Below are 23,308 nucleotides of genomic sequence, written 5' to 3'. Positions count from 1 at the left end.
CGCGAAATCAAAACAAGAAACGCCACGGAAAAGTGCACAAACGCGAAGAGAGCAGAAGCAATCCCGAGTTAATGCGCCTCCGCCAAGTCAGATGTAGCATTACATTTCACGGGACACCGACCGGAAAATAAATTAACGTACCAGCAGCTAAAAGTGCGCGCCCCGCGTCATCCACAATAAACTCCTGGAGGTGCGATTTGCTGTGCTTCTGCTGCTGCCACCGCCTCCTGCGCCACGTAGTGCTCAATCCCCAACACTTAAAAGCGAACCACGCGGCCTCAGGCACCTCCTCAAAGTTAAAGCCGCTCAGCATGTCGCGATCTTCCTCACTGCTGGCATTCCCACCCGTACGCGATCTCCACGTTCGACTTCGTCTCGCCTTCCGCACCTTTACTTGATCTTATGGTCGTGAAGAAGTCTGAGCGCGAGGGTCTCATAAGAGCAAACTAGTGATGTGCTGCTGGATACTGAAGTGTAGTGATGGGCCGATCGATACTCAGGTTTCGAAACTGTGTCGAGCTTTCGAAGCGCCGCTTCGAGGCTTCCTTCAAATGCGCCCGTCACGTGATTTTGAGACACGCTAGCGTAATGACGTCATTGATATCTGCGCAGTCAGCAGCCGATTGCTCAGCCCACTCATCTACTGAACTGCTTTGGCTCAAAGCGTAAAAGCAGTTGGCCCTGCTGCATCTGTAAGGTGTGCTGACGCGAGTTTAAATCCTAGTTGGGGCTCGCGTATGGTCCCTTCCCAAAGTTTAAAAAAAATCACTTTTCAAATAGAGTTATGTAGTACTTGTCTGTAAGTTTAGAAATACGTCTAGCTGACATTATGAATGATTCACATAGGGCACTTCGTTTCTTGCTGTGTAGTCTTGTCCACGTAGAATCTGTAACAAATTAATAAGCATATTTTGCATAAGGCAGCACTTATTATAACAATCCAGCGTCACCCCATGTCGATCATATCAGAGAGGCTAAGAAACGCTTCACCAAAGCCGACTTGTATCTGCGCACGAAACTCCTCATTAAACGTTTTTACTATTCAGTGATTCCCAGATCTGTAGCTGATTTGTGTTATTGATTTCCAAAAAGCAATGTGAGTAAAAGCGAGCTCTGCATAACTAATCACAACTGTCTTTAAAACAGAATCAGTGCAATCAACAGCGTCTTCTGCAATTTAGGGAAAGCCTTGGGATTTCTGCGTTAATGAGACAAAAATGATGAAAAGAAACTTTGAGAATTCATCCAGAGGTGGACATAAAGATCACTCAAGTACTGACAAGAATGAGCAGCTGGATAAGCACATCTGGAGCCAAACTTTCTAAAAAACATAACACTTGCAGTAACATCCTTTCCTTGTGAATGCATCTTTTCAAAGGGGGATAAATAAGTAGTCTTCCGAAGTGCAGCACAAGAAAGTAAAAGACTGACGGAAATAGAATTCTTGACAGACTAAGCTTTTGTCGTTTCTGTTTTCTTAAACCATCTTCAGTCCCACAATCCCCCGCAGTCACTGACACGTTTAACGTTCTCTGCTCCTCACCTGTCGTGTTACCCAAAGCATCAACACGGAGTTTCATTCAAGGCTTTACCGTCCGTCCTGTCATACACGTAAAATAAGACACACATGTCCTCTACATACGTGTTCAATAATAATAATAATAATAATAATAAACTGGCAGGAATGAGATAAAGCTCAAGATGGTAATAATTATTCGATGAGCCCTCATGACATCAGGGTGAGGAGGTGCCTTGTCTCCCGTTACGTGAGCTCGTCTGCCGCCCCTCACTTACACTGACTCGCGTTACACTGGGGGGCAAATGCAATGGAGAATACCGACAATGTACACCTTCAGAAGTGCAATAAATCGACTGTACACTGGAGCATTCCATTGTCAAACGTAAAAATACAAAGGAGAACATTTCAGATAAACGAGGAGTTTTGTTAATTATAAACAATGCAACATAACTATGATATGTGTTGTTACTCTTTCATTTATTCTCACCAAATTTTACATATCTAAATGTAAATGAATATTGGTAATATGTTTATAATAATTATCATTAAAATACACTGTCAAAAGCATTTTAATGAACAAACTGAGACACATTGGCCTTTTATCACAAAGCGTGTGCGCTGTCATTTAGGACACAATGCAATGTTAATGTCACGCACTCTCTACTGACGCGATGTCACGAAAATAAAGAAACAGCGCAGTCCATGAAACTCACAGCCTCCTTGATTTCTGACCTTATGATTAGTTGTCAATATCATATAAATAAAGTCATTTTAAGAAGATGACAAGTCTTCTATAGTCAGTTCAATAAACGCTCCGTTTAAATGTTTTTTATAAGAATATAAAACAGTAATCTCAATGAAGCAGGACTCGTGAGTAGTAACGAATAATATGTGACACCGAGAAATTATAATTCATAATAACGGGAACAAGTACAAACTACGACTTCCTAAAACGGACACTGTAAACGTGGACATTTGAATAAGTACTAAACGGCAGCTCAAACAGCACTTAACAGTAAATAGTCTAACAACTCAATATAAGACAATGAAACGAAGAGGCCGCGCCGCATAAGACAATGAAGGCTCACGCTGTCCTGCTGCGTGTTTGGAAGGCGCTGATTGGCTGAAACTGTTTATAGCGACTTGTCCCAAGATGGAAGTGCCGTTTAGCGATCAGAAACGAGTGGGGATGATTCAGGAACAGATCTCTTATGCGATCCTTCCACAATATCTCTCAAAATTATTAAGTTCAAATTGATCGGAAATGTTTCACTCCTGGTCGTTTTTATATTATTATTTATTTTAATTTGTTTTTAATTCTGATCAAACTCAGGTTAGCATTATGCGCAGAATCTGAAAAGCAACCACCTGAGTCAGTTGAGCTACAAACAACTGTGACGGCGTCTTTTCTTCGTAGAGAATTCGTTACTTTTATGTTCCACAAAATATTATAAAGTATTAATAAATTAAATATCTCAATACTGTACACTAAAAAAATGGAAATGGCAGATTTGTTAAATTTACAAAAATGTATTTACTTTACATTACATGTATTGATTATGTTCCACATAACTCGATTATGTTTAATTTATTGAATCTTGAAGGATGTACAATATACTAATTTCAGTTATTTAGGCAGAAGTCAAAATGGTTTTATTTAGTTCTCACTGGAAATTAACACGCGGCAAGCGCATTCATCGTCAGCGGAGGTGGGATAACCTGGCGGTGAAGTCACGTGACTTTCAAAGAAGCAACAGGCTGTGCGTTTGAGTCATTGTCACCGGTTAAGAGCAAAGGTTAGTGAAATAAAAGTTAAAAAACACACACACACACACACACACGAGAAATATTCAGATATTCATTTAAAACACTTAATCACACAGACTAACGTTTTTTCATTTTTCCTTGTATTGTCTTTTAATGTTTTATCAAGCTATTCTCACTAACTACCGTCTCAAGTCAGTAAATGTACCATTACGTTATCTAGATTTACTCGCTTGGTACAGGTACGTTAAAAATCAGAAGTTCTGACGGGTCAACTACTTTCAGCATTGCTGTTCATTACTATTATCATAACATTGCTCAACCAGATAAATACTATTAATACAGACAAATTTGTTTTTGTATTTTATAATATAACACTCTATCCAAGGTGCATTTTGTGTTCATATTTAATTATACATTGGTCATGGCATTCTGGCACAGCCAAAGAAGCAGTGTTCTTGTGCAACTTTTGTTCATTTCAGCTTTTGAATAATAATCTTTTGTATTTTTGTTGGTTTGTATTGCTTTTACTAAATAAAACTAGTTTCGGTGTAAGCAAACCTGTTTATTTCTTATTAATAAGTTTGAACATGAACTATAACATGATACTGGAACAAGTCTAATTGACAACCTAAAGAGGTTATAGCTAAGTAACTCGGTGTGGTGCATTTTTAAAAAAAGTTTGTAAAACAATTGTTAAAATTTTATGCTTTATTGAGATGAATCATGTTAATATAACATAACATAATTAATTTAACAGAATAAAAACAGTTTCATTAATTTTATATTAAAATATCATGTTGTTTCAGGATATATCACTTTAGTGCATTAAGCATAATTAAATTATTTTTGATAAAAACAATTATATTATGTGCAACCGATGTACATATTTCTTTTTTTATTTTAATCTGACATGCCATTTTTTTCAGTACTTGATCGAAAAATAGACTCTGTTGAGGTAAGGATTTCGTCTTTTCTTTCTCAGATGTGCTTACCTACATTACCGCAAAGTACAGGGATAAACCTTTATTTTCCATCTACTCCCTTTTAATTAAATCAGAACAAAGACAATATTTAAGGATAAATAACAAAGCTCATTTTCAATTTTTTTAAAAAACTACAACGGTCGTGAACCTCAAACGTCGGGCTGTTAAATGTGATCTCAAGAAAAGATGAGGGTTAATAATAATAATATTAATAACAGGAGCAATTATAATGAAACGGTGGAAAAGGGAATATTCATTGAAAGAGTCGGGGCTCCAACAGTGAGGCGTCTTATTTTATTTAACTCTTACTATCGTATAGTACATTCTTTATTTTAACGCAAGCTTTAAATGCGCTAATTTCATCCATTGGTGGCCCCAAAAAGGCAAGTGACAAAAATTTAAAGGTGTGACACGCACATTCAAACGAGTAACGAATAACATTTTAGATACTGTTTTTTGAAAGGAAAGGAAATCCTTATGAGGGCAAGTCCTCCCTGTGTGGAGTTTGCATGTTCTCCTCGTGTCTGCGTGGGTTTCCTCCCACAGTCCAAAGACATGCAGGTTAGGTGGATTGGCGATCCTACATTGTCCCTAGTGTGTGCTTGGTGTGTGTGTGTGTGCATGCCCTGTGGTGGGCTTGCGCCTTGCCCGGGGTTTGTTTCCTGCCTTGCACCCTGTGTTGGCTGGGATTGGCTCCAGCAAACGCCCATGACCCTGTAGTTAGGATATAGCGGGTTGGAGAATGTATGGTTGGATGGATGGAAATCCTTGTGATTTTGCTATAGTGATTGATACTTATATTAAACTAGTCATTTAGCCCGTTACAATAACGGGTGCTAGAACAGTAGTGCATAAACATTAGTAGGAACAGTCTATATTAAATGGCAAGGGACTTTGACATCATTCTGTTTGTTGGTCGTATTTTTCTTTCTTTCAGCCTTTCTTTTGTTGATGTTTACTTGCTGAGCTGACCGTTCTTCATGGGCTGCTGCCGTGTATTGTGTGTCTTTAATTTTCTGTGACAGTAATACTGTCTTGTACGGCTCTATTCAATAAGGGCGCGTAGATAATTTAGTTCAAATGGCTGTGGAATATGTGAAGAGCAACAATGGTGCAGATCTTTATTTACGCGCGCCTTTATTCGTTGCGCCAAATTGAGGTCGTCCTTTTGAGGCTCGCCTTTTTGTGCGCGCCCTTATTGAAGGATACCGTCTTGTATGTCCGCTGGCTTGTACGTCCGAAATATACGTCCATAATATACCTTTAATTTTCTCTGGCGGTAATACAGGCGTGCGCGTCGGTAATATGCCTTTAATCTCCTCTGACAGTAATACTGGCTTGTATGTGGCTGTAATATGTGTCACTGTATTGTGTACCTTTAATTTCCTCTCGCAGTAATACTGGTTTGTATTTCCGTAAAACACCTCTAACTTTCTCTGACAGTAATATCGCGCATAGCACCGTGCCCCGCGCATGCGCAATTCACCAGAACACACCCACACACGGACACCTGGACGCACATAGGGATTTTATATATATAGATTATCCTTGGGGAACCCAGTCGGCAGTTCTTGTATGTAAAATCTGTTGGTAGGTTGAATGTTAAATGTGTCTTTTCGTTTCTGATCGTCATACGGCACTTCCATCTTAGGACAATTCCCTATAAACAGTTTCAGCCAATCAGCGCCTTCCAAACACGCAGCAGGACAGCGTGAGTCTTCATTGTCTTATGCGGCGCGGCCTCTTCGCTTCATTGTCTTATATTGAGTTGTTAGACTTTTTACTGTTAAGTGCTGTTTGAGCTGCCGTTTAGTACAACAGGCGGCTTACTGAGCTCTTAAATCGATATTGAAACGAACACACAGGCCTCCTAAATTAGTTATTGAAATGTCTACGTTTACAGTGTCCGTTTTAGGAAGTCGTAGTTTTTACTTGTTCACGTTATTAGGAATTATAATTTCTCAGTGTCACTTATTATTCCTTACTACTCGCGAGTCCCGCTTCATTGAGATTCTGTTTTATATTCTGTATGTGCAAACATTTTAAACGGAGCGTTTATTGAACTGACTATAGCAGACTTGTCATCTTCTTAAAATGACTTTATTTATATGATATTGACAACTAATCATAAGGTCAGAAATCAAGGAGGCTGTGAGTTTCATGGACTGCGCTGTTTCTTTGTTTTTGTGACATCGCGTCAGTAGAGAGTGCGTGACGTTAACAATGCATTGTGTCCTAAATGACAGCGCACACGCTTTGTGATAAAAGGCCAATGTGTCTCAGTTTGTTCATTAAAATGCTTTTGACAGTGTATTTTAATGATAATTATTATAAACATATTACCAATATTCATTTACATTTAGATATGTAAGATTTGGTGAGAATAAATAAAAGAGTAACAACACATATCATAGTTATGTTGCATTGTTTAAAATTAACAAAACTCATCGTTTATCTGAAATGTTCTTCTTTGTATTTTTACGTTTGACAATGGAATGCTTCAGTGTACAGTCGATTTATTGCACTTCTGAAGGTGTACATTGTCGGTATTCTCCATTGCATTTGCCCCCCAGTGTAACGCGTGCCAATGTAAGTGAGGGGCGGCAGACGAGCTCACGTAACGGGAGACAAGGCACCTCCTCACCCTGATGCCATGAGGGCTCTTCTCATAAATATTACCATCTTCAGCTTTTTCTCATTCCTGCCAGTTTACTATTATTATTATTATTATTATTATTATTATACAACACGTATGCCTTCAAAGCCTTGAATGAAACTCCGTGTTGATGATTTGGGTAACACGACAGGTGAGGCGCAGGGAACGTTAAACGTGTCAGTGACTGCGGGGGATTGTGGGACTGAAGATGGTTTAAGAAAACAGAAACAACAAAAGCTTAGTCTGTCAAGAATTGTATTTCCATTAATGATTTACTTTGTTGTGCTGCCCTTCAGAAGACTACTTATTTACTCCTCCTTTGAAAAGATGAATTCACAAGGAAAGGATGTTGCTGACAAAGTCGGATGTTTTTTGAAAGTTTGGCTCCAGATGTGCTTATCCAGCTGTTCCTTCTTGTCAGAACTTGAGTGATCTTTATGTCCACCTCTGGATGAATTCGCAAAGTTTCTTTACAACATTTTTGTCTCATTAACACAGAAATCTCGAGGCTTTCCCTAAATTGCAGAAGACGCTGTCGATTGCACTGATTCTGTTTTAAAGACAGTTGTGATTAGTTATGCAGAGCTGGCTTTTACACACATTGCTTTTTGGAAATCAAAAATACAAATCAGCTACAGATCTGGGAATCACTGAGTAGTAAAAACGTTTAATGAGGAGTGTCGTGCGCTTATACAAGTCGACTTTGGTGAAGTGTTTCTTAGCCTCTCTGATATGATCGACATGGAGTGGAATAGACGCTGGATTGTTATAATACGTCCTGCCTTACGCAAAATATGCTTATTAATTTGTTACAGATTGTAGGTGGACAATACTACACAACAAGGAACGAAGTTACCCATGTGAATCGTTCATAATGTCTGCTAAACGTATTTGTTAACTTACAGACAAGTACTACTTAGCTCTTTTAAAAAGTCCTTGTTTTAAAACTTTGGGCAGGGACCATAAGCAGGCCCCAGCTAGGATTTAAACTCGCGTCAGCATATTTTACAGATGCAGCAGGACCAACTGCTTTTATACTTTGAGCTAAAGCCGTTCTGCAGATGAGGGGGCTGACCAATCGGATACTGAGTGCGCAGATATCAATGACGTCATGACGCTAGCGTGCATCAAAATCACGTGACAGGAGCATTTCAAACTAGCGTCATAGTGGCGTATGGAGAGCTCCACACATCAGTATTCTGCAGCCCATCACTAGTTTGCTCTTATGAGACCCTCGCGTTCCGACTTCTTCACGGCCATAAGATCAAGCAAAGGTGCTGAAGGTGAGACAAAGTCAAACGTGAGGATCGCGTACGGGTGGGAATGCCAGCAGTGAGGAAGATCGCGACATGATGAGCGGCTTTAACTTTGAGGAGGTGCCTGACGCCGCGTGGTTCGCTTTTAAGTGTTGGGGATTGAGCGCTGCGTGGAGGAGGAGGTGGTACAGCAAATCGCACCTTCACGAGTTTATTGTGGATGACGGGGGTCGCGCACTTTTAGCTGGTGCTACGTTAATTTATTTTCCGGTCGATGTCCCGTGAAATGTAATGCTACATCTGACTAGGCGGAGGCGCGTTAACTCGGGATCGCTTCTGCTCTCTTCGCGCTCGTGCATTTTTTCGTGCCGTTTCTCCTTTTGATTTCGCGCATGCTCCAAACTGTGCTGTTCGTCGGGCACGCGCTTGTTCAGCCGCTCGCTCCCGCACGGCCCCGTCGTTCATTTCTGATTTTTCTTGAGCTCTGCGTGTTCTTTGTGTTTTTTCGTTTTTCCTCTAAAGCCGTCATCGGCAAACTTTATTAAAGTGGCGTCGAGCGATGTAACTTCACAGGGAGCGTTCAGGTTTCATTTCCGCCAGTTTGTCTCATACTGAGACCTATTAGAAATAATTTTAAATGTCAAATATATTTATATAAAACATTTTAAACAACATCGGAATGCTGTGGTCAAAGTGCTTTACAATTATAGAATTTAAAAAATAATTTAATTCTTTGGTATTTTCTTATCAGGAAAGATGCTCGTGCGGTTTCACTGTAACAGGGAGACTTTGATTTGTTTAATGGGAAATAAAAAATACAAACATTACACAAGCTAGTGCTTCTGGTTTTCCACCTCCTCAGATGCTCCATTTCTTTTCCAGCTGCTTATCTCTTCCTGCTTTGCTGACTCAGCTGATATCTCCGTGATTTCCACACACAAGTCCCATAGCTGCAGTTCATTAGTTTCTGGTTCAACTTGCAGATTATCCACACTTGATGTGTCAACAGACCCTTCTGTGTCAGCAATGCTGTCAGGATCAGTAAACTCTAAATTATATCAAGTTCTGCTTTGCCAGCCCAATCTAATATTTTATCTCAGGCCTGGTCTTAGGTATTATGTGGCCCTAGGCGAAAGGGGGGTCCAGGGGCCCCCTGAGGGGGGGCAGAGCCCCCTGGAAGCTCTGCGAAATGCGTGAAAATTAGACCAAGGAGACGTTTCAGGGCCTCCCGGACACCGGGGCCCTAGGCAGTCGCCTAGGGCCCAATCTAATACTTTATCTGTATGCCACCATCTCTGTCCACAGATCTCACAGTTTGCCCCTTTTTTAGACAAACACAATGACTTCGTCTTAAACTGTGAGTTTGATCAATTTCAACATCGACATCTTCTACTTGGACTGAAGAGTTTAGAGTCTCCTTCCCATCTCCAGTGTCTTCATTATCTGATGTAATGTTAGATAAATCTCTCTCTTCATCTCTCTCACTGCTGGTGGTATGTCGATTGTCACCTTTACCGTTGACTTTACGTAGTCTAGAATGGTAAGCCCTTCCATGAGCACCTCCACGTCTGACACATTTCACAACTCCATCCTGTCCAATGACATCTGCAGGTCCCTTCAATTCTGCACAGTCCACTCTTTTGTTGTCCACTTTGTCTCAGATTTATCATTTTCAGAATTCACCTGTCTCTGGAGTGCTCTCCGTATTCGGTCTGAACACTCGGCTTCAGTAAATGCTCTTCTTGGAGTGTGCAGCACTGGAATATGTCCTCCACTGACACACTCCTAGTGGTGCCTTCTAGGGCGGGGGGTCTGTCCACGAGAACATAAGGAAGATTTGGATTTCGGCCAAACACCGGCTGATATGAGCTGTACCCATAAATATCGTGCATGGTATTTTTTACCATTAGTGCCCTGTGGCGCTAATCTGGCACTAACCAGTCACATCCAGTAGGGGTGGGCGGTATGACCAAAATTCTATATCACGGTATTTTTCTAAATTATCCCGGTTTCACGGTATTTTTTTCCCATGCATGAGTGGATGTTAAACACATTTTCCACTGCAATTACTAGCTAAGAATAACCTATTCCACTGTCAAGAGCATTGTACATTGTACAAAAAAAACATTTTAATGTGCACACAAGTATTAATACAGGTTTGCATTGCCCCATAAAGTGATACTTTTCAAGGGGGTGGCACTAATGAAGAGAAGGAAATCAGATTGCATGACAGATGCAGTCAAAATATAGAACCTTTTTATTTAACAAATTTTGCAAAAACTTAAATTATAATTTTGACAACATATTGTCAACCATCCAAAGAGGCATTTAGACTTAGGAAAATATCCAGACGTGCTTGTCAAAAGTTGTATTGCACTGAACATGTCTTAGAAAAGGAATAAATACATTTTTTTTGTAAAACAACCACACTTTCTGTTAATGTTAACAATCTCTGTCCACTGACACGTTAAAGTGACTTTTTAAACAACTTTACCATCATTAAACTGCATAATATTTAAACTAATAAATAATAACAATAAAATAAATAATAGTATTATTACTGATAGTTGCACTATTACTTCAAGACTTCAAGCCCAGGTGCATTACACAGTATTCACCAAATTAAAATAAAATAAAACAAGTGCAATCTTGGTGATGACATCTTCAACAACTTAACTATCATTTAGGCAAACTGCATTAATATGGACCTTGCTTCAAGCTAAGCTATATACATAAATAATACAACTGCAACTTGCATTTCTAATTGTATTTGTGGTATAGCCCTACGGAATCGTATTAGGGCCACGGTGAAGAAAAAAAAAAAAAAACTATACGTCGAGAATAAAGTCGACATTTCCACTCTATTCTCATAGTTTACTTTATAATTAAAGTAGAATGTCGTAAACTAAACTTCATCCTAAAATCAATGTTTAATTTACTAGATTTTCTCAAACCACAACCCCGTCATAAGTTAATGTAGCACATTAAATGCTTTGTGTTGTGTTCCCCGACCCAGTTGTTAATTACTACGCTCCTTAAACTGACTTCCTCCGCACTAATAGACAGCGATCACCATACAGAATCCATTCACTGTATGATATTCCTGCTCTCTGAAAATTTACAATTTATATCAAGTATTTATCTTGGCATTCTAAATGTTCAGAGAGCATGAATATCATGTGAATGGATTCAGTGCGGCGATCGCTGCCGGTGCCTCATCTTAGTGCAGAGGAAGTCAGTTTAAGAAGCTCGGGGAACACTTAACACAAAGCATTTAATGTGCTATATAACTTATGACGAGGTTTGAGAAAATCTAGTAAATTAAATATTCATTTTACGATGTTCTACTTTAATGACAAAGTACAAGAATAAAGTCAACATGTCGTCACAATATTACACAGTACCCAGGTACATTACACTGTATTGAAAAATAAAACAAGTACAACTTGGCTTGCAGTATTATCCAGTAGTATAGAAACAGTATTTACACATCTAACCTTTTAAAACTAAAGCATCTCCTGGCGACAAGACGTGACTGCTTTTTTTCGGCTCTTTGTCCATTTTCACCTCTCGGCATACCTATGCTACCGCCCACTACTTGGTGGTGTAGCAGTGAAAAAGAGCCCTAGTGCAACAAATCTGTGTTTACCGGTGTAGCAGTGAAAAAGGTCCCCACTTGAACAGTTTCCCGCTGCGCCATGTTCCGAACGTCGTTTAGGCAATTTAAACCGGTGTTGCGGTATAAGAAAAATCCATATCATAGAAAAAATAAAAAACGGTTTTCGGTATGAACCAGTATACAGCCCAGCACTAACATCCAGTATTCTTTATCTCTTTCCATATAATTTCTGTGTGTGTCTGATTGTGTCTCTCAGGTACTCCATTACCCCATAGACTGCATGCAGCGGTGGTCTTTGTTTCAATGTTAAAATTCTCTGCCATCTCTCTGATTCCCCACCATCATCACTAAGTAGTTTCTGAGGAGCTCCATGTCAACTTATCTGAGAACGAATGAATGAATTGTTTCACAATTTCTGATGGTCTCTTTGTCTTTACAACACTTCCTGTAGTGAAATGTGTGAATGTGTCAATGATGTGAAGACCCCGTACTCCTGTTTGACGTTCATGTCAGTCTATAGTTGCAGTTTCATTGTATTCATAGGCTACCGGCAAACCAACGGCTGCTCTGAGTTTGGGTTTGCCATATTTCAGGTGAATCTCACAATTCTCAACAATTTATTTAAGTAAGGAAGCCCACTCTGCCTCTTTGATTCCTGAGCAGTGAAGCAATTTGTGTAATTGGTCCAGTGAAGGAGGTCCACATTGGAAGTGAAGGTTTAACAAAGCCTGTTGCTTCTCTCCTGTACTCCTGTCTTCTGAGACTCTTAGAATCTCACGTTCACAATGCTCATCGTTTTTATTTCTTTATCTGAGATGTTCACAAAGTAATGAGCAGAGCTGGTTAATTTGATAGTCACTGGCTGACTAAACATCACTGCTTTGTCATTTTCATTATCTAAAAGTGTTCCTGCCCTTTTTAAGGACGTTTTACTGAACAACTTTGGCATTTCAGCTGGCACCACTTCTGTTTTCCTAAAGATTCAACCAAAACATTAAATGTGTCTGAGTTTGATTCCTTTGTAAATGACGTCATGTTTCATTCTTCACAGTCCTCTGTATTTTCCAGTCTCCTCTGTTATTATCACCTGTTCATTTATTTTTCTGTATTCTTTAGCCCACTGCTCTGATGATAATGCATTTTGATCTCCTACCATATTTGTCTAACAGATTATTGCCTGGCAATGGCGACTTCTTCTGGCTGCGTTGTGAATGCCACCTGTTTTGTTGTTTCTGACTGGTGAAATACGCAGTTTCATGTGTGACAGTAATGTCCATTGTCACCAGACTTGACTTTTCCCCAAAAATTCTCACTGCGCCAATTCCATTGAAGCAAAAGTGCCATCCATGATGTTAATGCCAGCTGCCTTTGGTTTGTATCTAAACACGCCGTGTCCAGCAGCTTAAAAGCTCACACATCATCAGGGACAGCCATGTTATATCTACACATGCAGGTCACTCCATGTCACATCATCACACTTATGGACCTCATCGTCACAGATTTTAACGAGACTTGGCCTGCTGATTTAGTCATCTGAGTGACCCATGGAACTGAAATTGCACGTGTCTTGGATCAACAATAATAAGGAGATATAAGATCACAAAGTTTGAACACTGTGCTGAATTAGGACTTTAACTGGCTATTTCTACCTAAATATAAGTTGATCAGAAATGGTTCTCATGTTGTTTTAATGCTCTTTTTCAGCTCTGTAGAATGTGAAAATACTATGCTATCCTCAAAATGACATAATGATCATGTTATGAGTGATTATAATGTTAAAATTTGAATAGTAAAAAAAACCTATATTTTAAAATTGGCCAATTGTTTATTAAAGCTACTTTATAATTTCATGAACATCTCCAAAAAATTTGGTTTTGTTAAAATCTGTGATGATGATGTCCAAAAGTGTGATGATTTGATGTGGAATTACCCATCAGGAGTATCTCTGCTCCAAATCGATGATCTAATCCACCATAGAAACTGCACTCGCCCTTTTAACTCTAAAATCTGAATATCCTCATAGATACGATCCTTTTTCTCCTTTAAACATGACATCGAGCCTTTCTTTCAGAATAGTCGCACCTTCATCTTTGTTCATGTCTTCTGCTCAAAGTGACATCTCAATGCTGTCCCTGTAAGCGACAGTCCAACCCCAACTGTCTGTTTTTTATTTCTAAGCTCAGTAACCCGTGTCCATATTAAATCTTCATTTTTCCAGCTCTCGTATTTCTCTCTCGTGTCAAATGCAGTCAGGATTCTATAATTATCAGCCATCCTTGACTACGAATGTTAAACTTAAATAACAACACAACCCCTTTGATGTTAGCCTCACACTTTTTATTCTTCTCTCTCAAAAAATACACCCGTCACAAGTAACCTACAAACCCACTCTCCTCAAACCCTGAATGTCCTACTCCCAGTCGGGATGCAGTCCTGTAATCCCACAAATAGGAGCACATATATAAGATATAGAATATAACAATTTAACAGAATGAAGCTACCGATTCGCAGTTCAAGTCCAGCGAGGATATATATATATATTTTTTATTTCTTATATTTTTTATTTCTTACTATATTGAGAAATTGTTCTGTTCTGTGTACTGCATTGTATTGTATTGACCCCCTTCTTTTGACACCCACTGCACGCCCAACCTACCTGGAAAGGGTTCTGTCTTTGAACCTCCTTTCCCAAGGTTTCTTCTATTTTTCCCTACAAGGTTTTTTTGGGAGTTTTTCCTTGTCTTCTTAGAGAGTCAAGGCTGGGGGGCTGTCAAGAGGCAGGCCCTGTTAAAGCCCATTGAGGCACTTCCTGTGTGATTTTGGGCTATACAAAAATAAACTGTATTGTATTGTATTGTATATCCAACAAAGCCCTAAATATGACGGCTTTAATAGACCTGCCATTGCTGTGTCCAAACATGATGGTGCCGTGTAGATAAAGTGTTGTCATATCTGCATGGTGGCACTGAAATGTATGCAAATCCCCTTTAATGAAGGTCTGCAGTGCACTTTGATCACATCTGAATTGTTAGATTTGTAATTTTAAACTGTGAGGCAGAGGAGGAAATCAAGAAAAATGTGTCTTTGACCCAAACTTCATGGAGGGCACTGTGACCCTGAAGTGTGCTCATTATCTTTACTGACTTCATGAAGTTAATTCTACACTTTTATTTTCACAGGGCATTCCCATTTCACTTGGTCATACACTGAGGTGTCTAATGGTCTCCAGCTCAGGGCTGTCCATGTGAGAAGTGAATCTGAGAAGAGAAGGGCAGACACTTAAAGAGAGAGAAGAGTTTACCACAGAGCATGGCCTCTGCGAAAGAAGATGGTGTGGATGAAAGAACGGTGGACATTAAAGAAGAGGACTGTGAGCGGCTCACACCAGAGGATGTGTGTGTGAAGCTGGAGGATCACGAAGAAATAATTTCAGTTTTTAAAGAGGAGGAGGAGTGCAAGGGGGTGACTGCTGCCATTAAAGCTGAGGATTTCAATGATTTCTCAGGTGGTCTTGAACGTCAAAAGCATGAAACTGAGGATATTTTCAAGCAAGATGCCAGTGAAGAATATCCATCCAGTTTACAGCCCTGGTCCACTAATACGGGACGACTGGCTACGCCGGAGAATTCTGCAGAGCTGAAATCAGAGTTATCCGAGTCTGAAGAGAAAATCACTGAGGGAAATGGGAGAGAAGGAGAAGAGTCACCTGGAAGTGTTGGAATAAGTAAGTAATGTGATTAAATATAAAAGAAAGAGAGCATTTATAAATTCTAATGGTGGGTCCTTTGATGTTTTTAGAAGATTGAAATGAGAGTGGAAAACACGGTTAACTGCGCATGATAACAAACAATAGGTTACCTAATAAATGATAAATTAGAAAACTTGGGTGAATAAGGAAAAATCTAAAGTGTGCAGCGCATGACTTGATCATCATGAAGCTTTGACTGAAGCTATGACATATTTTAGGCCAACAGCGCATTACATTCAATGAGAATTTCAAAAGTCATATTTTGTTAAAGACATGTATATTTCTTAAATTGCAATTAAGGGAGAAACGTCCACAAAAAGAAATAAATAAGAATAAAATCCTCACCCCTGTGAACTTAAGAGTGAATTTGCTCAAGCCAGTACACACCTTATATGTTCCTCATCTTTCTAATGGTAATCTTGTGCACTTTGACGTTAACAGTGACAAGAGCTACCTGTATGAGCCATGATGACATTCAGGGGGTCTCAGGGTCTTCTTTCAGCATCTTGTGTTCTGCTCTCAGCATGAACTTGCTGGGGCAGCATGGCCTGGACAAGTTGGCAGTGGTGTGAAATCTTCACTTGGAGATGATCTTGGGCCCTTCCATATCCCACAGTCACATTGGGTCAATTTGGAGTCACCACTCCACTTCACTTGCATGTTTTAGGGGATGAGGGGAAGAACCAGAATGACCAGAAACACCATTAACAGCCCCTGTGTAGAAGAACTGTGGGCTGGATTTGACCCCAGGACACCTGAACAATAAAGCAGCTGTGCTAAACACTGTGCTCCGCTAACACAAGCGGATATATTTGTATGTTTAGTTTTAGGCCAGATTAGGTTCTAGAGGATGTAAATAGCATCATATATATTACAATTAAGAAGAGAAAACCCAAATTCAGACACATTATTGTGTAGGAAAACTCTGATCGGAGTCTTTAGAGTCGATATGGAATGGGTGATCAATTAGGATCTGGTAATGTCAATAATAATAATGTTTTTCTTTTTTTCTTCAAAATAATAAATGTATTTTTAGCCGTGCATAAACTTCACATTCTATAATAAAGTGCTACTGCATACAGCATACACAAAGAACATTTACCCATAATGCATACATAAAAGAACAAAAACAAGCTGAACAAAACAAAAGGCATGTCTTAATCTTACTCCACATTTCTAATCAAATGTTCAATTAGATATTTGTAGCCGTCGACTACTGCAAGAAGAAAACGAGACAGTATTGGTGAACGCTTCAGGTTCTTATCTAAGAATATAAGCATCTCTGCATGTTCTGAGGACAGTCTGGTCCTCCTGTTATCCACGACGTGTGCTGCCATACTGAACAGACCCTCACTGTCCCCACTCGTATAAGGAGGGCACAGGTGGGACAACGACTTTTATTGGTCCACCAGAAAGCCAGTGGCCCAGCATCTCTTGTGGTATGAGGTTCACAGAGATAAAGATTCACCTCTGATGCTGCTGACTCAAATATCGTTTTATCTTCATTGACAATGTCTTCATGCATTCTGCAGTTCTGTTGGCGGGGAGTTTCTTTGGATCTCACAGCTGTCGTCTGTCGCTCCGAGTGCGTCTGTGTGGTCGAGACACCGGCACTAAGCAGTTTATGTGTTTGAGATTTGCAATCATCTGTGAAATACATGTCTTTGTACAATTGTTTAATTTGGGTAAAAAAATCCTTATGATAATGATATCTGTTACAGAATTCATAACTGTATAGTGACTATTCACACTCAATGATTATTATGCATAATTAGTATTATTTTATCATTATAAAGGAGAGTTGTGATCCGTGTGCCTGTGTTTGTGTGTTTGTGGAGGGATGGAGAGTTAAGGCGGGTGTTGGAGTCACGTGATCATCTCCCCTCCCATTCACTTCATTTCGCTCCGAGCTGAGCTCCACAGCTGACGCGGTTAGTCCTTTCTCCTTTACTGATTTACTGTTTAGTAGACGCGCGACTTATTGAATAGTATTTTTTCCTTTATTGTTTCTTAGTGTTTAGTAGACGCGGTGTGCCGGTGTTCCTGGTGGTGTTGCGGTTTAGTGTTACTTTCTATTTTGTTTTTGTACTTTAGTGTTTAATAATAAATAATAATAATTCATTACATTTATATAGCACTTTTCTCAGTACTCAAAGCGCTAAAATATTGAGTGACACTTAGCTGATAGCAGTGTAGAAGCAGCACAGCACAACGCAGCCGGTAGGACAGGCGGGTGTGGTAGCGTAGGTGAGCGGCGATAGCAAGCAGCAGGAGGAGGAAGCAGGATTTGGATGTTCCAGTACACAGCTATAAATAGTAACGCTTGGTAATTTCAGGTGTGATCTCCCCGGAGACATAAGCCATAAACCAGGTTAGTATGAACATCAGATCAGTTCCCGGTCTTAGAGTACTGTAAGATGAAATGGGAGCAGATCAGCATAGCGAATTTAATCACAGAGACAGATCATCCCAAGGTGCTAGATCGCCAGGTACAAAGAAATGTTCGTAGGTCTCGTCCCGTGATCCACAGACTCAGCTGTTCCCAGTAAAGTGGAGTCCATAAAATCTGTAAATATTAAGCCAAATCCGTGCAATTCGAGTCAGCTGTGTCCACGAACTATACGTACAATAAACGAAATCAAACAAGCGTAAGAAAGTGCAGAATTAAGGCGAATTTTGCAAAAAGTGTTGTTAACAGGGAGGAGTGGTAACAACAAGCGTGCGTCAGCGTCCCCTCACCTGCTATAATAAAGCAGTTAAAGTAAAAGTCTACTAAACTTCTTTATTATATCTCATTTAGTGTTCTTCACGGCGGTGTTACCGTTTTTTAGTGTTAGTGTCTACTTAGTGTTTGTGTTTAGTGTTATGGAAGGAGTGATCTTACCACTGTCAGATTTTGCAATGAATGAGTTGGTAAATAATGATTATTTATCAACAGATCACATGAGCATATTCAATGAAATTTTAGTTGCGCATACAATTTTCCAACCTCAAAATGTTTTGCTAATGTGGACTCCTGACATACCTATAATGTCCATTCCAAAAATGCAAAACATATTCAAATATTACCTTCTGTAGCGACTGAACCAGTGACTGTCTGGGTGTTTACCTAAACGCTGATAAAAAATTCAACCTCACCGAAGAGCAGCTTCGTTTCCTTCATGCTTTGTTTCCTTACAAACCTCCCATAGTTTATGAAGACGCACAGCAACAATTAAATCATACAGATTCTGGTGTATTCTCAATTGCATTTGCTGTGTGTACTTCTTTAGGTATTGACCCAAGTGATCAAGTTTTTACTATTTCTTCAATGCGAAATCACTTACAAATAATTTTTGTTACTTGACAATTGCTTCCATTCCCTGTCGAAAGTAGCCGACGGGCGACACCAGTTACAAGTATTCAGTGCGTTCAAAGACCTGTACGAAGTACGGCGACTAACACAGTCACTCATGCAAGGGGAGATGACTCGGTGCAGGAAATGGGGATTGAAACTACCTTGGAAGACATGCAATCAACGAGGCAATTAAACGGATCTCAAGAGACGTCTTCTAGGTTGGAAAAAAAGCGCTTGGCTTCCAAAACCATATATATATATATATATATATATATATATATATATATATATATATATATATATATATATACACATACATATATCCATCCATCCATCCTCTTCCGCTTATCCGAGGTCGGGTCGCGGGGGCAGCAGCTTGAGCAGAGATGCCCAGACTTCCCTCTCCCCGGCCACTTCTTCAAGCTCTTCCGGGAGAATCCCGAGGCGTTCCCAGGCCAGCCGAGAGACATAGTCCCTCCAGCGTGTCCTGGGTCTTCCCCACGGCATCCTCCCGGTTGGATGTGCCCGGAACACCTCACCAGGGAGGCGTCCAGGAGGCATCCTTTTCAGATGCCCGAGCCACCTCATCTGACTCCACTCGATACGGAGGAGCAGCGGCTCTACTCTGAGTCCCTCCCGGATGACTGAGCTTCTCACCCTGTCTTTAAGGGAGAGCCCAGACACCCTGCGGAGGAAACTCATTTCAGCCGCTTGTATTCGTGATCTCGTTCTTTCGGTCACTACCCATAGCTCATGACCATAGGTGAGGGTAGGAACATAGATCGACTGGTAAATTGAGAGCTTCGCCTTGCGGCTCAGCTCCTTTTTCACCATGACAGACTGATGCAGAGCCCTCATCACTGCGGACGCCGCACCGATCCGCCTGTCGATCTCACGCTCCATTCTTCCCTCACTTGTGAACAAGACCCCGAGATACTTGAACTCCTCCACTTGAGGCAGGATCTCACTCCCAACCCTGAGAGGGCACTCCACCCTTTTCCAGCTGAGGACCATGGTCTCGGATTTGGAGGTGCTGATTCCCATCCCAGCCGCTTCACACTCAGCTGCGAACCGATCCAGAGAGAGCTGAAGATCACGGCCTGATGAAGCAAACAGGACAGCATCATCTGCAAAAAGCAGTGACCCAATCCTAAGTCCACCAAACCGGACCCCCTCAACACCCTGGCTGCGCCTAGAAATTTTGTCCATAAAAGTTATGAACAGAATCGGTGACAAAGGGCAGCCATGGCGGAGTCCAACTCTCACTGGAAATGGGTTCGACTTACTGCCGGCAATGCGGACCAAGCTCTGACACTGGGTGTACAGGGACCGAACAGCTCTTATCAGGGGGTGCGGTACCTCATACTCTCGGAGTACCCCCCACAGGATTCCCCGAGGGACACGGTTGAATGCCTTTTCCAAGTCCACAAAACACATGTAGACTGGTTGGGCGAACTCCCATGCACCCTCCAGGACTCTGCTAAGGGTGTAGAGCTGGTCCACTGTTCCGCGACCAGAACGAAAACCACACTGTTCGAACCTCGGATTCAGGAGGATTATCCGACGGACCCTCCTGTCCAGAACCCCCAAATAGACTTTTCCAGGGAGGCTGAGGAGTGTGATCCCTCTGTAGTTGGAACACACCCTCCGATCCCCCTTCTTAAAGAGGAGGGGACCACCACCCCTGTCTGCCAATCCAGAGGCACTGTCCCTGATGTCCATGCGATGTTGCAGAGACGTGTCAACCAAGACAGTCCTACAGCATCCAGAGCCTTGAGGAACTCCGGGCGTATCTCATCCACCCCCGGGGCCCTGCCACCAAGGAGTTTTAATTATATTATACAAATAAAACGTTCAAAAACACTCACTGGCAGATGGAATCGTGGATCTAAATGATCTAGAAGGTGACACCTCCAGAACTGAAAGTGGCTGGTTGTCCAGGCTTATGAATTCCACTGTTTTTGCTGTCACAGTAAGTCTTTGTTGTTCTTTCTGTCAGTATTTTAAGGTTGAGTTTTCTAAGTGCTGCCATTATTGGAGGCTGAGTGAGAGTAGGTGACTGAGCTAGACTAAGCTTAATGGTCGCCTCAGCCTTTGAACAGCTCGTTCTTCACACCAGTCCCTTCTGTGTTGACTTCCCAAATGCTGAATAAGGTTTGTATTGTTGAAAGTGTTAGCAGAGAATCCTCCATGACTGACTTCTTTTTGCACATATATTACAAAGCACAAATTTGTTATCTCTTGTAGGAAGGCAATAAAACTGTTGGACTGGTGAGGATGTGTTTCTGTATTTTGGTAATGTTTGAACTTTGTCTTGCATGCTTTTTATTATTCAAGGTCAGATGTTAAGATCAGCTAATTTGCTGATCATCGGTCAAGTAATTTGGAGTGAAAATTGGCTGATTTTGATTTGTGATTGATTGATCAGATCAGGCCTGTCTTTCACATGTGAGAGAAAGGTGGAGAAATTGAACAGACAGCAGCAGAACCTGTAAAGACCACACATGGAGTGGCCATACCATAAATGGCACCTCGGTGTGATGAAGGAACTCCAACCAGTGTGACACCACTTTACTTGTACTGTTTCATTTATTTTAAAAGGTGTGTATTGGTTAGGAATTTGGACAACAAACCCTGAAGTTGCAGGTTCAAATTGAGCTGTTGACACCATGTGACCACGAGCAAGTCATGTGATCTGTCTGTGCTCCAGTTGGAAAAACAAGAAAAATGTAACCAATTGTTTCTCAAATGTTGTAAGTTGCCTTGGATAAAGGTGGTAGGATAAAAAAAAAATAGTATAAAATGTTTGTGTTATTTCAGATTTACAGAAGAATGGCAGCTTCTCTCCACCTTTATTTGGTCATCACTCTCCTCAATACAAACAGAAAGGTATGAAGAAATCAGCAGGAGGATCACAGAACCTGACAGCAGCCTTTTTGCAGTGCAGTTCTCACCCTGCCACTGGAGTAACACAGACAGAAGACATCAAAACTGATCAACAGCAAAAGGAGAAAGAAATCCAAATTCACACTGGAAGAAAATGTTTGGAATGCGGCAAGCAATTCACACACAGAAGTGGTCTTAATAAGCATATGAAAATTCACACTGGAGAAAAAACATATTGTAATGAATGTGGTAAGACATTCTTACGGAGAAGTAGTCTTCAAAGACACAGAAAAATCCACACAGGAGAAAAACCTCATTGTTGTCCAGAATGTGGTCATTCATTCTCACAAATAAGCAATCTTCAGACGCACAGAAGAATCCACACTGGTAAAAAACCTCATTGCTGTCCAGAATGTGGTAAGTCGTTCTCAAGTAGAAGCCATCTTCAGAGGCACAATCGAATCCACACAGGAGAAAAACCTCATTGCTGTCCAGAATGTGGTAAGTCATTCTCAATGTTAAGCAACCTTCAGATACACAGAAGAATCCACAATGGTGAAAAACCTCATTACTGTTCAGAATGTGGTAAGTCGTTCTCACATCTAAGCAATCTTCAGATGCATAGAAGAATCCACACAGGAGAAAAACCTCATTGCTGTCCCGAATGTGGTAAGTCATTCTCAATTTTAAGCAGTCTTCAGATACACAGAAGAATCCACACAAGTGAAAAACCTCATTCCTGTTCAGAATGTGGTAAGTCATTCTCACAAACAAGCAATCTTCAGAGGCACAGAAGAATCCACACAGGAGAAAAACCTCATTGCTGTTCAGAGTGTGGTAAGTCGTTCTCCAGTAGAAACCATCTTCAGAGGCACAGAAGACGTCACACAGGAGAAAAACCTTATTGTTGTCCAGACTGTGGCAAACAATATTCTGACAAACTCACTTTTCAAATGCACATAGAAATTGATTCTGGAGAGAAGCCATATTGCTGTTCTAAATGTGGAAAAAAGTTTTTCAACAGTAGGTGTTTTCGAGTACACACACAAACTCATACTGAAGACAAAATGCAGTATGTCTGTCCTGAATGTGGCAAATGTTATACAAGCAAGAAAAGTCTTCGTAGACACACCAAAATCCACACTGGAGAATAATATTATTGCTGTTCTGAATGTGGGAAAAGATTCTTAGATTTAAGCGCATTTAAGTGCCACATCAGAACTCATACTTGAGAAAAACCTTATTGCTGTCCTGCATGTGATAAGAAGTTCTCACAACAAAGCACCCTAAAGAGTCAGATCAGACTTCACACCGGAGAGAAACCTCACTATAGTTTGGAATGTGGCAAACAATTCTTACGCATCAATTACCTTTATAATGCTAGGAGAAGTCATACTTGAGGGAAGCCTTACAGTTTTACTGAATGTGGAATGCGATTCTCATATAACAGTTCTCTTCACAAACATAAAATAATTCATTCTGGTAAAGGAAACAGCTGCTCTGCATGTGGCAAACTTTTCTCAGAAGGTATTACTCT

At 40.6% G+C, this 23,308-nt stretch overlaps 4 protein-coding genes across 5 annotated transcripts in view; 3 read left to right on the top strand and 1 right to left on the bottom strand.

The window, feature by feature from the left end:
- Positions 1-23,308, top strand: part of LOC114652525 (zinc finger protein 501-like) — a 312,019-nt gene that overhangs the window by 210,001 nt on the left and 78,710 nt on the right. The window lies entirely within an intron of this gene.
- LOC114652425 (zinc finger protein 883-like) overlaps positions 1-23,308 on the top strand; it is a 281,535-nt gene that overhangs the window by 179,517 nt on the left and 78,710 nt on the right. The gene's annotated exons all lie outside the window — the stretch shown is intronic.
- The window catches only part of LOC114652501 (gastrula zinc finger protein XlCGF26.1-like), a 67,712-nt gene that overhangs the window by 17,651 nt on the left and 26,753 nt on the right, over positions 1-23,308 (bottom strand). The window lies entirely within an intron of this gene.
- LOC114652516 (zinc finger protein 660-like) lies at positions 15,043-23,089 on the top strand. The gene is made up of 2 exons (XM_051927940.1): positions 15,043-15,524; positions 21,706-23,089. The coding sequence occupies exons 1-2, from the start codon at positions 15,110-15,112 to the stop codon at positions 22,923-22,925; spliced, it is 1,635 nt and encodes a 544-aa protein (XP_051783900.1). The 5' UTR covers positions 15,043-15,109; the 3' UTR covers positions 22,926-23,089.

The sequence above is a fragment of the Erpetoichthys calabaricus genome, chromosome 5 (assembly GCF_900747795.2).
Source record: "Erpetoichthys calabaricus chromosome 5, fErpCal1.3, whole genome shotgun sequence".
Lineage (NCBI taxonomy): Eukaryota > Metazoa > Chordata > Cladistia > Polypteriformes > Polypteridae > Erpetoichthys > Erpetoichthys calabaricus.
Note: the sequence above shows the minus strand (reverse complement) of the source record. Positions and strands in the feature narration are given on the sequence as shown.